This window comes from Oenanthe melanoleuca, chromosome 25 (assembly GCF_029582105.1).
Source record: "Oenanthe melanoleuca isolate GR-GAL-2019-014 chromosome 25, OMel1.0, whole genome shotgun sequence".
Taxonomy (NCBI): domain Eukaryota; kingdom Metazoa; phylum Chordata; class Aves; order Passeriformes; family Muscicapidae; genus Oenanthe; species Oenanthe melanoleuca.
In genome coordinates, this window is record NC_079358.1 from 4,393,203 (window position 1) to 4,405,933 (window position 12,731).

Sequence of the window (12,731 nt, forward strand, 5' to 3'; positions counted from 1 at the left end):
AAAAATCCAAACTAAAAACTGAAAAGTGTTTTGGGCTCACCCTGAGCTGGGAGATTTTCTCCTCCTTGCTGGATTTTTATTTTAATTTCTTTTATTTTAATTTTTATTTTATTTTATTAATTTATTTTATTTTAATTTATTTTATTTTAATTTACTTTATTTTAATTTATTTATTGTATTTTAATTTATTTTATTTTAATTTATTTTATTTTAATTTCTTTTAATTCTTTTTTTATTTTATTTAAATTTTTTTTAAATTTTATTTTAATTTTTGGGGTTGTTTTTTTGGAGAAAAAATCGGGAAAAATCCAAAATAAATCGGGGAAAAATCCAAAATAAAGTGGGAAAAACCCAAAATAAATGGGGAAAAATGAAAAATAAAAAAGGAAATAGTTGTGTGCTCACCCTGAGCCGGGATCCTGCCCCTGCAGGAGCTGCAGCTGCTGCCTCAGGGGCTCCAGAACCTCAGAAAAACCAAATTCTCACCCAAAATCCCCCCCCTGCCCCTCCCCCAAAAAACACACCAAAAACCCAATAAAAGCCCCAGAAAAATCGAATAAAAACCAAAAAAAACCCAAATAAAACCCAAAAAAACCCCAAATAAAAACCATAAAAACACCATAAATATCCCCCCCAAAAAAAAACACAAAAAAAGAAAAAAAAAAAATAAAACAAAAAAAACAACAAAAAAAAGAACCAAATAAAACCCAAAAAAACCAAATAAAACCCAAAAACACCCAAATAAAAATCAAAAAAAATCAAATAAATCCCAAAAAAAACCCCAAAAAACAAATAAAAAACTCCCAAAAAGACCCATAAAAATCCCAAAAAAAACAAATAAAATCCCAAAAAAACCAAATAAAATCCCAAATTTCCTCCTCAGTCACTGAAGGGTCCAGGGTGAGAAATTAAAAAAAAACTCCCAAAAAAACCAAATAAAACCCCAAAAATCAAATAAAAACCCCAAAAATATCAAATAAAATCCCAAAAAACCCAAATAAAAATCCCAAATTTCCTCCCCAGTCACTGAAGGGTCCAGTCAAACCAGTCCAGGGTCACAAATTTCACAAAAACCCAAAAAACTCCCAAAAAGCCCCAAAAAAATCAAATAAAATCCCATAAAAATCCACACAAAAACCCAAATTCCCTCCCCAGTCACTGAAGGGTCCAGGGTCACAAATTCCAAAAAAACTCCCAAAAAAAACCAAATAAAACCCAAAAATACGCATAAAAATAATAAAAAAAAGACCCAAATAAAACCCAAAAAACCAAAATAAAAACCCAAATTCCCTCCCCAGTTACTGAAGGGTCCAGCCAGACCTTTCCAGGGTCAGAAATTCCACAAAAACTCCCAAAAAAACCTAAAAAAATCCCCCCCAACATCCAAATTTTCCCTTTTTGCCTCTCCCCAGTCACTGAAGGGTCCATCCAGACCCTTCCATCATCCAAACCCCCCAAAAAACCCCAAATTCACCCCAAAATCTCTCTCAAATCCCCAAATTCACCCCTAAAAATCCCCAAAACTCCACACCAAAAAAACCCCAAATTCATTCCAAAATCCCCCCCAAAAAAACCCAAATTCACTCCCAAAATCCCCCCAAATTCACTCCCTAAAAATCACCCCCAAAAATCCAAATTCACCCCCAAAATCCCCCCAAAAACCCAAATTCACCCCAAAAATCCTCCCCTAAAAAAATCTCCCAAATTTACCCCTAAAAATCCCCAAAAATCCTCCCCAAAACCCCAAATTAACCGAAATTAACCCAAATTGACCCAAAATAACCCAAATTAACCCAAATTGACCCAAATTGACCCAAATTGACCCAGTTCCCAGTTCCCCCCGCACTCCCGGCCGCCTGTTCCAGGGGCAGGGCCCGCCCAGGGCTCAGATCGCCGCTCCCTGCGCGGGCACAACGGGCGCTGCGGGCGGCACAGCTGGAGCGCGTCCCGGCGCTGTTCCCGGTGCTGCTCCCGGTGCTGTTCCCGGTGTTATCCCCGGTGTTATCCCCGGTGTTCCCGGTGCTGTCCCCGGTGTTCCCGGTGTTATCCCCGGTGTTATCCCCGGTGTTATCCCCGGTGTTCCCGGTGCTGCTCCCGGTGCTGTCCCCGGTGTTCCCGGTGTTATCCCCGGTGTTATCCCCGGTGTTCCCGGTGCTGTTCCCGGTGTTATTCCCGGTGCTGTTCCCGGTGTTGTTCCCGGTGCTCTTCCCGGTGTTATCCCCGCTGTTCCCGGCGCTGTTCCCGGTGTTATTCCCGGCGCTGTTCCCGCTGTTCCCGGCGCTGTTCCCGGTGTTGTTCCCGGCGCTGTTCCCGGTGTTATCCCCGCTGTTCCCGGCGCTGTTCCCGGCGCTGTTCCCGCTGTTCCCGGCGCTGTTCCCGGTGTTGTTCCCGGTGTTATCCCCGCTGTTCCCGGCGCTGTTCCCGGTGCTGTTCCCGCTGTTCCCGGTGCTGTTCCCGGTGTTATCCCCGCTGTTCCCGGTGCTGGTCCCGGTGTTCCCGGCGCTGTTCCCGGCGCTGTTCCCGGTGTTCCCGGTATTGTTCCCGGTGCTGTTCCCGGTGCTGTTCCCGGTGTTATTCCCGGTGTTCCCGGTGTTATTCCCGGCGCTGTTCCCGGTGCTGTTCCCGGTGCTGTTCCCGCTGTTCCCGGTGCTGTTCCCGCTGTTCCCGGTGCTGTTCCCGGTGTTATCCCCGCTGTTCCCGGTGCTGGTCCCGGTGTTCCCGGCGCTGTTCCCGGCGCTGTTCCCGTTCCCGGTGCTGTTCCCGGTGCTGTTCCCGGTGTTATTCCCGGCGCTGTTCCCGGTGCTGTTCCCGGTGCTGTTCCCGCTGTTCCCGGCGCTGTTCCCGGTGCTGTTCCCGCTGTTCCCGGTGCTGTTCCCGGTGTTCCCGGGCCCGGCCGCAGCTCCCGGATGACCCGCACCGTGTTGGCAGCTGCAGGTCGGGCCGGAGGCTGCGGCGGGTGAAGGATCGGCGGCACTGCGGGCACCTGAAGGCGGCCGGCGGCTCCTCCTCATCTTCCTCCTCATCATCATCCTCCTCCATGGCGTCCTCCTCCTCCTCCTCCTCCAGGTAGAGCTGGCGCTGATTGCTGCTGGGCCACGCTGCTTCCTCCTCCTCCTCCTCCTCCTCCTCAGCGGACTCTGCCCACAGCTCGCCTTCCTCCTCCTCCTCCTCCCACATCTCCTCCTCCCCGCCTTCCTCCTCCTCCTCCTCCCACATCTCCTCCTCCCCGCCTTCCTCATCCTCCTCCTGCTCCACCTCCTGCTCCTGCTCCTGCTCCTGGCGCGGCCCGGCCCCGCCGCGGGCGCACAGGAGGAGATGCAGGCGCGGCAGAAGTCGTGCCCGCAGCCGATGGCGCAGGTCGCCTCCTCCCGCAGCGCCTCCCCGGGCCGGCCGGCGGCGCGGTCCCGGTTCCCGCCGCTCCCCTCCGGCCGGAGCCGCCGCCGCGCTCCCGCATTCCCTCCGCCGGACCGGAAGTACACGCGGTTGCCGCGCAACGCGGGCGCGCTACTTCCGGTCGGGCTTGTCCGGCCGTGCAACTCGTTGGTCTTGGAGGACTGAACGCGCTCCGGCCGCTCCCGCGGGGTTTCCTCACCCAAAATGAGATTTTTTTAGCCCAAAATGAGTTTTCTTTACCCGAAATGAGGATTTTTTCACCCAAAATGAGCTTTTTTTAACCCAATTTCAATATTTTTGGTCTATCCGTGGCCCGTAGAGCAGCGGGAGCGCAGCGCGGTCAGGGTTTCTGTAGTGTAGTGGTTATCACGTTCGCCTCACACGCGAAAGGTCCCCGGTTCGAAACCGGGCAGAAACACTTCGCTTTTTTATTTTTTAATTTTCTTTTTTTTTTTTTTTTTTTTTTTTTTTGTTTGTTTGTTTGTTTGTTTGTTTCTTTTTCCCGCCTTCTTTTCCCGCTTTTTTCCTGATTTTCCCCCTCGCTCCGACGCTTTCAGAGCATCTCAGCCCTTCTCCCATCATTTTATTTTCAATAAAATTTATACTCTCCACCCTATTTCCGTCATAATTTAATAGAATTTTTAATCTCTACCCATCGTTCATAATTTTTTAAACATAATTTTTAATCTCTGCCCTTCTTCCATAAATTATTTAAAATCAAATTTATACTCTCCACCCTATTTCCGTCATAATTTAATAGGATTTTTAATCTCTACCCATTTCTCATAATTTTTTAAATATAAATTTTCATCTCAGCCCTTCTCCCATCATTTTTTTAAAATAAAATTTATACTCTCCAACCTATTTCCATCATAATTTAATATCATTTTTAATCTCTGCCCATCTCTCATATTTTTTTTAAAATATAATTTTTAATCTAGACCTTTCCCCCATATTTTTTATATATATATTATATATATATAATTTTTCATTTCGACCCTTCTTCCACATTTTTTTTTAAATATAATTTTTAATCTCTGCCCATCTCTCATAATTTTTAAATATGATTTTTAATCTCCCCTCTTCTCCCATCATTTATTAAAATATAATTTTTAATTTCTACCCTTCTCCTATCAATTTTTATATAATTTTTAATCTCCACCCTTCTCCCTTAATTTTTTAAAATATAATTTTTAATCTCAAGCCTTCTCCCATAAATTATTTTAAATAAAATTTATATTCTCGACCAAATTCCCGTCATAATTTAATATAATTTTAATCTCTACCGATCTCTCAAATTTTTTTTTAATACAATTTTTAATCTCTGCCCTTCTCACATCATTTTTTAAAATATAATTTTTAATTTCTACCCTTCTATCAATTTTTATATAATTTTTAACCTCGACCCTTCTCCCATAAATTTTATAAATATAATTTTTAATCTCAGCCCTTCCTCCATATTTTTAATATAATTTTTAACCTCTACCCTTCCCCCGTTTTTTTTAATATAATTTTTCATTTCGACCCTTTTTTCCATATTTTATTTAAATTTAATTTTTAACCTCGACCCTTCTCCCATCCTTTTTTAAAATATGATTTTTAATCTCTGCTCTTCTCCTTTAATTTTTTTCAATGCAATTTTTAATTTCTACTCTTTCCCTCTAATATTTTAATAGAATTTTTAATCTCTACCCACCTCCCATAATTTTTTAAATATGATTTTTAATCTCAGCCCTTCTCTCATCATTTTATTTTCAATAAAATTTATACTCTCCACCCTATTCCCGTCATAATTTAATAGAATTTTAATCTCTACCCAGGTTTTTCTGAGGGTTTTTAGGGGTTTTTTGGGGGTTTTTGGGGTTTTTGGGGGGTTTTTTTTTGGAGGTTTTTTTGGGATTTTTTGGAGGATTTTTGGGGGGTTTTTTCGGGTCTTTTTGGGGGTTTTTTGGGTGGTTTTTTGGGGAATTTTGGGGGTTTTGGGGGGATTTTGGGGTTTTTTTTGTGGTGTTTTGGGGGATTTGGGGGATTTTGGGGGGTTTTTGGGGGGGTTTTGGGGTTTTTTTGGGGTTTTTTTGGGTTTTTTTCGGGGTTTTCTTCGGGGGTTTTGGGGGTTTTTTTGGGGTTTTTTTTCGGCTTTTTGGGGTTTTTTTAGGTTTTTGGGGGGTCTTTTTTAGGTATTTGTGGGTTTTTGGGGGGTTTTTTGGAGGTTTTTTGGAGGTTTTTTGGGTTTTTTTCGGGGGTTTTTCGAGTTTTTTTGGAGGGTTTTTTTTTGGAGTTTTTGGGGGGGCCTTTTTGGGGTTTTTTGGGGGTTTTTTTGGAGTTTTTTAGGGTTTTTTGGGGGGTTTTGGGGTTTTTGGGGGGATTTTTGGGGGTTTTTTAGGATTTTGGGGTTTTTTGGGGGGTTTTTTTGGGTTTGTTTTTTTTTGGGGGGGATTTTTTTGGGGGTTTTTTAAGGTCTTTTTGGAGGTTTTTTTATTTTTGGGGGTTTTTTTTCGGGGGGGTTTTTTGGGTTTTTGTGGGGGTATTTTGCGGGGTTTTGTGGTTTTTTGGGTTTTTTTGGGGGAGAATGGAGACCCCGGGGTGGGAATGAAAATTGCTGATAAATGAAATTGGATACGGGAAGGCGAAAGAAGGAACGGGGGAAAACATTGAATTATAAAAGAATTAAAAATTAAAGGGGCGGGTTGTGCATTAGAGGGGGTTTGGGAATCTGATCCTCTGCAATTCCTGGAAAACCGGGAAAGAGGGGCCGGAAATTGGGATAACAGGAGAAACCCCCGCGGCCCTCCCGGTATCCCGATAAAGAAAAAATCTTTTCTGCCTCATTTTGGGACAGAAATTCTCCTTCCAGCCCTTCCCAGCGCGGGGTGCCCCCGGATTTTGGGGTTCAGTCCGGGCACAGCAGCAGCTCCATCACGGGTCCCCCCGGATTTCGGGGTTCAGCACAGCTGCAGCTCGGGTCCCCCCGGATGTCGGGGTTCAGCACAGCTCCAGCTCGGGTCCCCCCGGTTTCGGGGTTCAGCACAGCTGCAGCTCGGGGTCCCCCCGGTTTCGGGGTTCAGCACAGCTGCAGCTCGGGTCCCCCCGGTTTCGGGGTTCAGCACAGCTCCAGCTCGCAGCCCCGGCCCAGGCACAGCAGCGGCAGCAGCCGCTCCCCGCCGAAGGTCGCGGCCGGGAAGGCGAACACGGGCCGGGCTCGGCGCGGCTCCCAGAACAGCACCCGGCCCGCCTCGCAGTCCAGCAGCACCCCCAGGATCTCGGGGGGCTCCGGCAGCGCGACGGGCGCTCCGGGCGAGGCCAGCGCCTGGCAGCGCCCCCCGCTCTGCCCCACGGCCCAGACCCCGCGCTCGGGCCGCGCCCGCAGCCGCCCACGGCGGGACACGGACTCGCGGGCCACCCCCAGGGCCCAGGCGGCGCCGGCGACCACCCGCACCTCCCAGTAGTGGCGGCCGCGGACGAAGCCCTGCTGAGCCAGCACGCAGCGGGACGAGTCGAAGCGCTTGGGGTGCGCGGGGACGGCGCCGCGGGCCGGGTCCCAGCGCGCCCGCCGCAGGTCCGCGGACAGCGCCAGGCGCGGGTGCGCCGTGTCGGGGTCCAGGGTCAGGCTGGCTGCGGGGAGCGGCACGGCTCAGCCGCCTGCGCTCTGGGGGCTCGGCCCGTGTTCCGCAGCCTGGGGTGCCCCAGGGGCGGTTTTGGGGTCGGGTTTGTCCCCTCTGGGTGCCCCAGGGATGGTTTTGGGGTCGCGTTTGTCCCCTCTGGGTGCCCCAGGGATGGATTTGGGGTCCGGTTTGTCCCCTCTGGGTGCCCCAGGGGCGGTTTTGGGGTCGGGTTTGTCCCCTCTGGGTGCTCCAGGGATGGTTTTGGGGTCGGGTTTGTCCCCTCTGGGTGTCCCGGGGATGGATTTGGGGTCGGGTTTGTCCCCTCTGGGTGCTCCAGGGATGGATTTGGGGTCGGGTTTGTCCCCTCTGGGTGCTCCAGGGATGGTTTTGGGGTCGGGTTTGTCCCCTCTGGGTGTCCCGGGGATGGATTTGGGGTCGGGTTTGTCCCCTCTGGGCGTCCCGGGGATGGATTTGGGGTCGGGTTTGTCCCCTCTGGGTGCTCCAGGGATGGTTTTGGGGTCGGGTTTGTCCCCTCTGGGTGTCCCGGGGATGGTTTTGGGGTCGGGTTTGTCCCCTCTGGGCGTCCCGGGGATGGATTTGGGGTCGGGTTTGTCCCCTCTGGGTGTCCCGGGGATGGATTTGGGGTCGGGTTTGTCCCCTCTGGGTGTCCCGGGGATGGATTTGGGTTCGGGTTTGTCCCCTCTGGGAGTCCCGGGGATGGATTTGGGGTCGGGTTTGTCCCCTCTGGGTGTCCCAGGGATGGATTTGGGGTCGGGTTTGTCCCCTCTGGGTGTCCCAGGGATGGATTTGGGGTCGGGTTTGTCCCCTCTGGGTGCCCCAGGGGCGGTTTTGGGGTCGGGTTTGTCTCATGTCGGTGCCCCCAGGGATGGTTTTGGGGTCGGGTTTTCCTTTCTGGGATTCTCCAGGGATGGTTTGAGGGATTGGGAAAGTGGAAAATCCATCCCAGTGAATTTGGTTCGGACCAGCCCGTGGGCTGTGTGGGGTTTCTCCGCTCACTGGGGAGCGCCCCACGGATTTCCTCTCCAGGTAAATCTGGATTTTCCCTCTAGGGGCGGTTTCCATCCCAGCTCCCGCCGCCCCCGGGATTCCCGTACCTCGGAATTTCTGCAGCATCTCGCCGAGCGCGGCGATTTTCCGGGGCAGCCCCGCGGGTTCCTCCGCCGGCTCCCGAGGAGCCTCCGCGGGCTCGGGATCACCCTGCGCCTCCTCCCTGGAAAGTTCGGGAGAGATTTTCTCCACGGAAATCAGGAATGGGAAAAGCCCCTTCCAACCCGCACCATCCCAAATTTCCAGGATTTTATCATCCCACTCCTCTCGGGTTTTTAGGATCTGCTCCTCGTTTGCTGACCCGGCTGAGGAGTCTCTGTGATTTTCCCAAATCAGGGAATATAAATCGCATTCCTCGTCCGCTTTCCTCCTTCCAGCCCGTGCCAAGGGACGCGAGCCTCAGGATTTAACCCTTGAGGCGGATGAAAAAGAGCCCCAGCACCGAACCGGAGATTCGTGGTGTCCTGTCACCGATTTTCGGGGCTCTGCAGCCCCCCGGACAAGGAGGCGGCGGGGACGAACCTGCCGGGGATGTCTGCGCTGTCCTGCGGGAGAGAAAATTTGGTGTTTGAATATTTGGGTGTTTGAATATTTGGTTATTTAAATATTTGGGTATTCGAATATTTGGGTGTTTGAATGGGTGTTTGAGTATTTGGGTGTTTGAATATTTGAATATTTGGGTGTTTGAATGTTTGGGTGTTTGTGTATTTGGGTGTTTGAATATTTGAATATTTGAACGTTTGGGTGTTTGTGTATTTGAATATTTGGGTGTTTGAATATTTGAATGTTTGAATATTTGGGTGTTTGAATATTTGAATATTTGGGTGTTTGAATGTTTGGGTGTTTGAATATTTGAATATTTGGGTGTTTGTGTATTTGGGTGTTTGAATATTTGGGTGTTTGAATATTTGGGTGTTTGAATATTTGGGTGTTTGAATATTTGGGTATTTGAATATTTGGGTGTTTGAGTGTTTGAATATTTGGGTGTTTGAGTATTTGGGTGTTTGAATATTTGGTGTTTGAATATTTGAATATTTGGGTGTTTGAATATCTGGTGTTTGAATGTTTGGGTGTTTGAATATTTGAATATTTGCGTGTTTGAATATTTGGGTGTTTGAATGTTTGGGTGTTTGAATATTCGGGTGTTTGAATATTCGGGTATTTGAGTATTTGGGTGTTTGAATATTTGGGTGCTTGAATATTTGGTGTTGGAATGTTTGGGTGTTGGAATGTTTGGGTGTTGGAATGTTTGAATATTTGGGTATATGAATATTTGGGTGTTTGAATATCTAGACATTTGAATATCTAGACATTTGAATATCTGGACATTTGAATATCTGGACATTTGAATGTTCGCCTCCGTTGATATTCGATTGTTTAATTCCCCAACCGGGGCTGATCCGAGCCCCGACTTTGGCTCGGGCGGGGACTTTGGTGGCGACTTTAACCCGGGGGAGCTCCTGCTGTGCACGGGGGGCTGGGGGAGCTCACCTGGACAGGTGACTCCGTGGGCACCCGGGGGAATAATTTAGCGGGAAAAACGGGTTTTGAGAGGAGTTTCTGGGAGGTGCTCCCGGTGAGCCCCTCCGGGCTCCGGTCCGGGCTCTGCTCTCCCCGGTGGCCCCGGTGGCCCCGCAGCGGCCCGGGCTCTGTTCGCCCCGGTGGCCCCGCAGTGGCCCGGGCTCTGCTCTCCCCGGTGGCCCCGCAGTGGCCCCGCAGCGGCCCGGGCTCTGCTCGCCCCGGTGGCCCCGCAGTGGCCCGGGCTCTGCTCTCCCCGGTGGCCCCGGTGGCCCCGCAGCGGCCCGGGCTCTGCTCGCCCCGGTGGCCCCGCAGCGGCCCGGGCTCTGCTCGCCCCGGTGGCCCGGTGGCCCCGCAGCGGCCCGGGCACTGCTCGCCCCGGTGGCCCCGCAGTGGCCCCGGTGGCCCCGCAGCGGCCCGGGCTCTGCTCTCACCTGCAGCAGCTCCCGGGGCGGCCGCTCGCTCCCGCGCTCCAGCCGGCGGCCCCGGCGGCCCCGGGCTGCGCTGCGCTCCGAGAGGCGGCCGGAGCTGCGTCGCTGCCGCCGCCGCCGGTCCCGCTGCAGCCCCGCCAGGCGCCGCAGCAGGAGCCGCTCCCGCGCCGCCAGCAGCGCCCGCAGCTCCCGCAGCTCCCGCAGCTCCCGCAGCTCCCGCAGCCCCGCCCGGAGCCGCTCCCGCTCCGCGGCCCCGCGCTCCTGCAGCGGGATTGAGGGGGTGGTACCGCGCAAACACGGCTCCTGCGGGGAGAACCGCCACGCGCTTTTTTATATTTTTTAAAATTTTGGTTTAGATTTTTAAAATTTTTTTTAAATTTTAAATTATTTTTAAATTTTTTTTTTAAATTTTAAATTGTTTTTATTTTTAAAATTTTTTTATTTTTTTAATTTTTAATTTTTTTTTAAATTTTTAAAAAATTTTATTTAATTTTTTAAATTTTTTTTTTATTTCTAAATTTTTTTAATTTTTAAAATTTTTTAAAATTTTTAATTGTTTTTTTAATTTTTAAATTTTTTAAAATTTTTAAAATTTTTAAAATTTTTTTTAAAGTATTTTTAATTTTTTTTCAATTCTGAGGGGAGATTGCCGGCAAAGGTTTTTCTCACGGCCCGCAAACTTTGCGCTCCAGACCTTTGGGCGAGGGAAGACGCGAAACGAGCCCATGGAGGGATAAATCAGCGGGATCGGGCAGAGGGAACACGGCAGGGAGGGCCGGGGATCCCCGTTCTCCGTCCGTTAACGGGCGGGATTCGGGGATTCGGGGCCAAATCCAGGTTTGGGGGATCCGGGGCGGGAATCGCTCCGGAGGAGACTCAGGTGCGCCCGACACCACCCGGGGTCACTCACCAGCAAGTCCCGGCTCTTTCCTTCCTCCGCAGCCTTCAGCCCCTCCATCCTCCCCCTCCTGTCCCTCGGGGCCCGCAGCTCCTCCTGCGCGGGAGAGGCAGCACCTGGGTCCCGGTCCCGGTCCCGGTGCGGGGCCGGTGCCGCCATCCCGGGGCGCGGGGAGCGCGGAGACACCGGCGGCACCCGGAGAGAAAAAATTAACGGAGAGGAAAATCTGACTCGCCTGCTCTCTTCCTCCTCCTCCTGCTCCTTCTCCTCATCCTCCTCCCTCCTCTTCCTCCTCCCTCCTCCTCCTGCTCCTCTTCCTTAGATGCAACACTCCTCCTCCTTCTCCTCATCCTCATCCTTCTCATCCTCATCCACATCCTCATCCTCCTCCTCCTCCTGATCCTGATCCTCACTCTCATCCTCATCCCCCTCATCCTCTTCATCCTCACCCTCATTTTCCTCCTCATCCTCCTCCTCCTACTACTCCTTCTCCTCATCCTCCTCCTCCTCCTCCTCTTCATCCTCATCCTCCTCCTCATCCTCATTCTCGTTCTCATCATCCTCATCCTCACCCTCATCTTCATCCTCCTCCATCTCCTCCTCCTCATCTTCATCCTCCTTCTCCTCATCCTCCTTCTCCTCCTCCCTCTTCTTCTCCCTCTCATCCTTCCCCTCCTTCTCTTCCTCCTCATCCTCGTTCTCGTCGTCCTCATCCTCCTTCATCTCCTCCTCCATCTCCTCCTCCTCATCTTCATCCTCCTTCTCATCCTGCCCTCCCCCTTCTCCTCCTCATCCTCCTCCTCTACCTCATCCTCTTCCTCCTCATCCTCCTTCTCTCGCCATCCTCATCCTCCTCCCTCTCCTCCTCCTCCCCCCCGTTCCCCCGTTGCCCCGCACCTTCCTGTCCCGCGCCGCCCCCTCGCAGTGCCGGGCGGGGCCGCGCTCGGTGTGGCCGGGCAGCTCCAGGCGCTCGCCGTGCGGCGGGCAGCGCTCCGCGGGGTCCCCGCGGGCCGGCGGGCGGAGCAGCGCCGCCAGCAGCGCCGCCAGCTCCCGGTTGGGCCGCAGGCTCGGCCGCGGGGCCGCGTCCCGGCAGCGCGGGCACGCGAAGCTGCCGCGGGAGCGCGCCCAGCGCTCGATGCAGGCGCGGCAGAAGTTGTGGCCGCAGGGGATGGAGACCGGGTCACGGAACAGGCCCAGGCACAGCGGGCACCGGGCGGCGGAGAGCAGGGAGCGGGAATCGGACAGGGAAAGGAACCGGGAACGGGACAGGGAGAGGGACCGGGAACGGGACAGGGAAAGGAACCGGGAACGGGACAGGGAGAGGGACCGGGAACGGGACAGGGAAAGGAACCGGGAACGGGAATGGGAACGGGACAGGGAAAGGGACCGGGAATGGGAACGGGAACGGGAGCGGGAGAGGGAAAGGAACCGGGAATGGGATAAGGAAAGGAACCGGGACAGGGAAAGGAACCGGGAACGGGACAGGGAAAGGAACCGGGAACGGGAATGGGAACGGGGAAAGGGAACGGGAACGGGAAAGGGAACGGGAAGGGAACCGGGAACGGGACAGGGAAAAGAACCGGGACAGGGAACAGGAACGGGAACGGAACCTGGAACGGGAACCGGGACAGGGAAAGGAACAGGGACCGGGAAAGGAACCGGGAACGGGACCGGGACAGGGAAAAGAACCAGGACAGGGAACAGAAAAGGGAACGGAACCGGGAACCGGGAACGGGACCGGGACAGGGAAAGGAGCAGGGAACGGGAACGGAACCGGGGAAGGGAACGGGAAAGGAACCGGGAGGAAAGGAACCGGGACAG

At 52.1% G+C, this 12,731-nt stretch overlaps 1 protein-coding gene and 1 non-coding gene across 2 annotated transcripts; one reads left to right on the forward strand and one right to left on the reverse strand.

Annotated features, from left to right (window-relative positions):
* Positions 1 to 3,738: 3,738 nt before the first annotated feature.
* TRNAV-CAC (transfer RNA valine (anticodon CAC)) lies at positions 3,739 to 3,811 on the forward strand. Its single transcript has one exon. It is a non-coding gene; the product is annotated as a tRNA-Val (tRNA).
* A 2,376-nt stretch (positions 3,812 to 6,187) lies between these two features.
* LOC130263311 (B box and SPRY domain-containing protein-like) lies at positions 6,188 to 12,170 on the reverse strand (the record flags this gene model as incomplete). Its single annotated transcript, XM_056510817.1, has 7 exons — positions 6,188 to 7,005; positions 8,111 to 8,379; positions 8,535 to 8,608; positions 9,555 to 9,950; positions 10,016 to 10,273; positions 10,923 to 11,006; positions 11,808 to 12,170. Coding segments are annotated over 7 exons (1,956 nt in total), but the record flags the coding sequence as incomplete, so codon positions are not given.
* Positions 12,171 to 12,731: the final 561 nt, after the last annotated feature.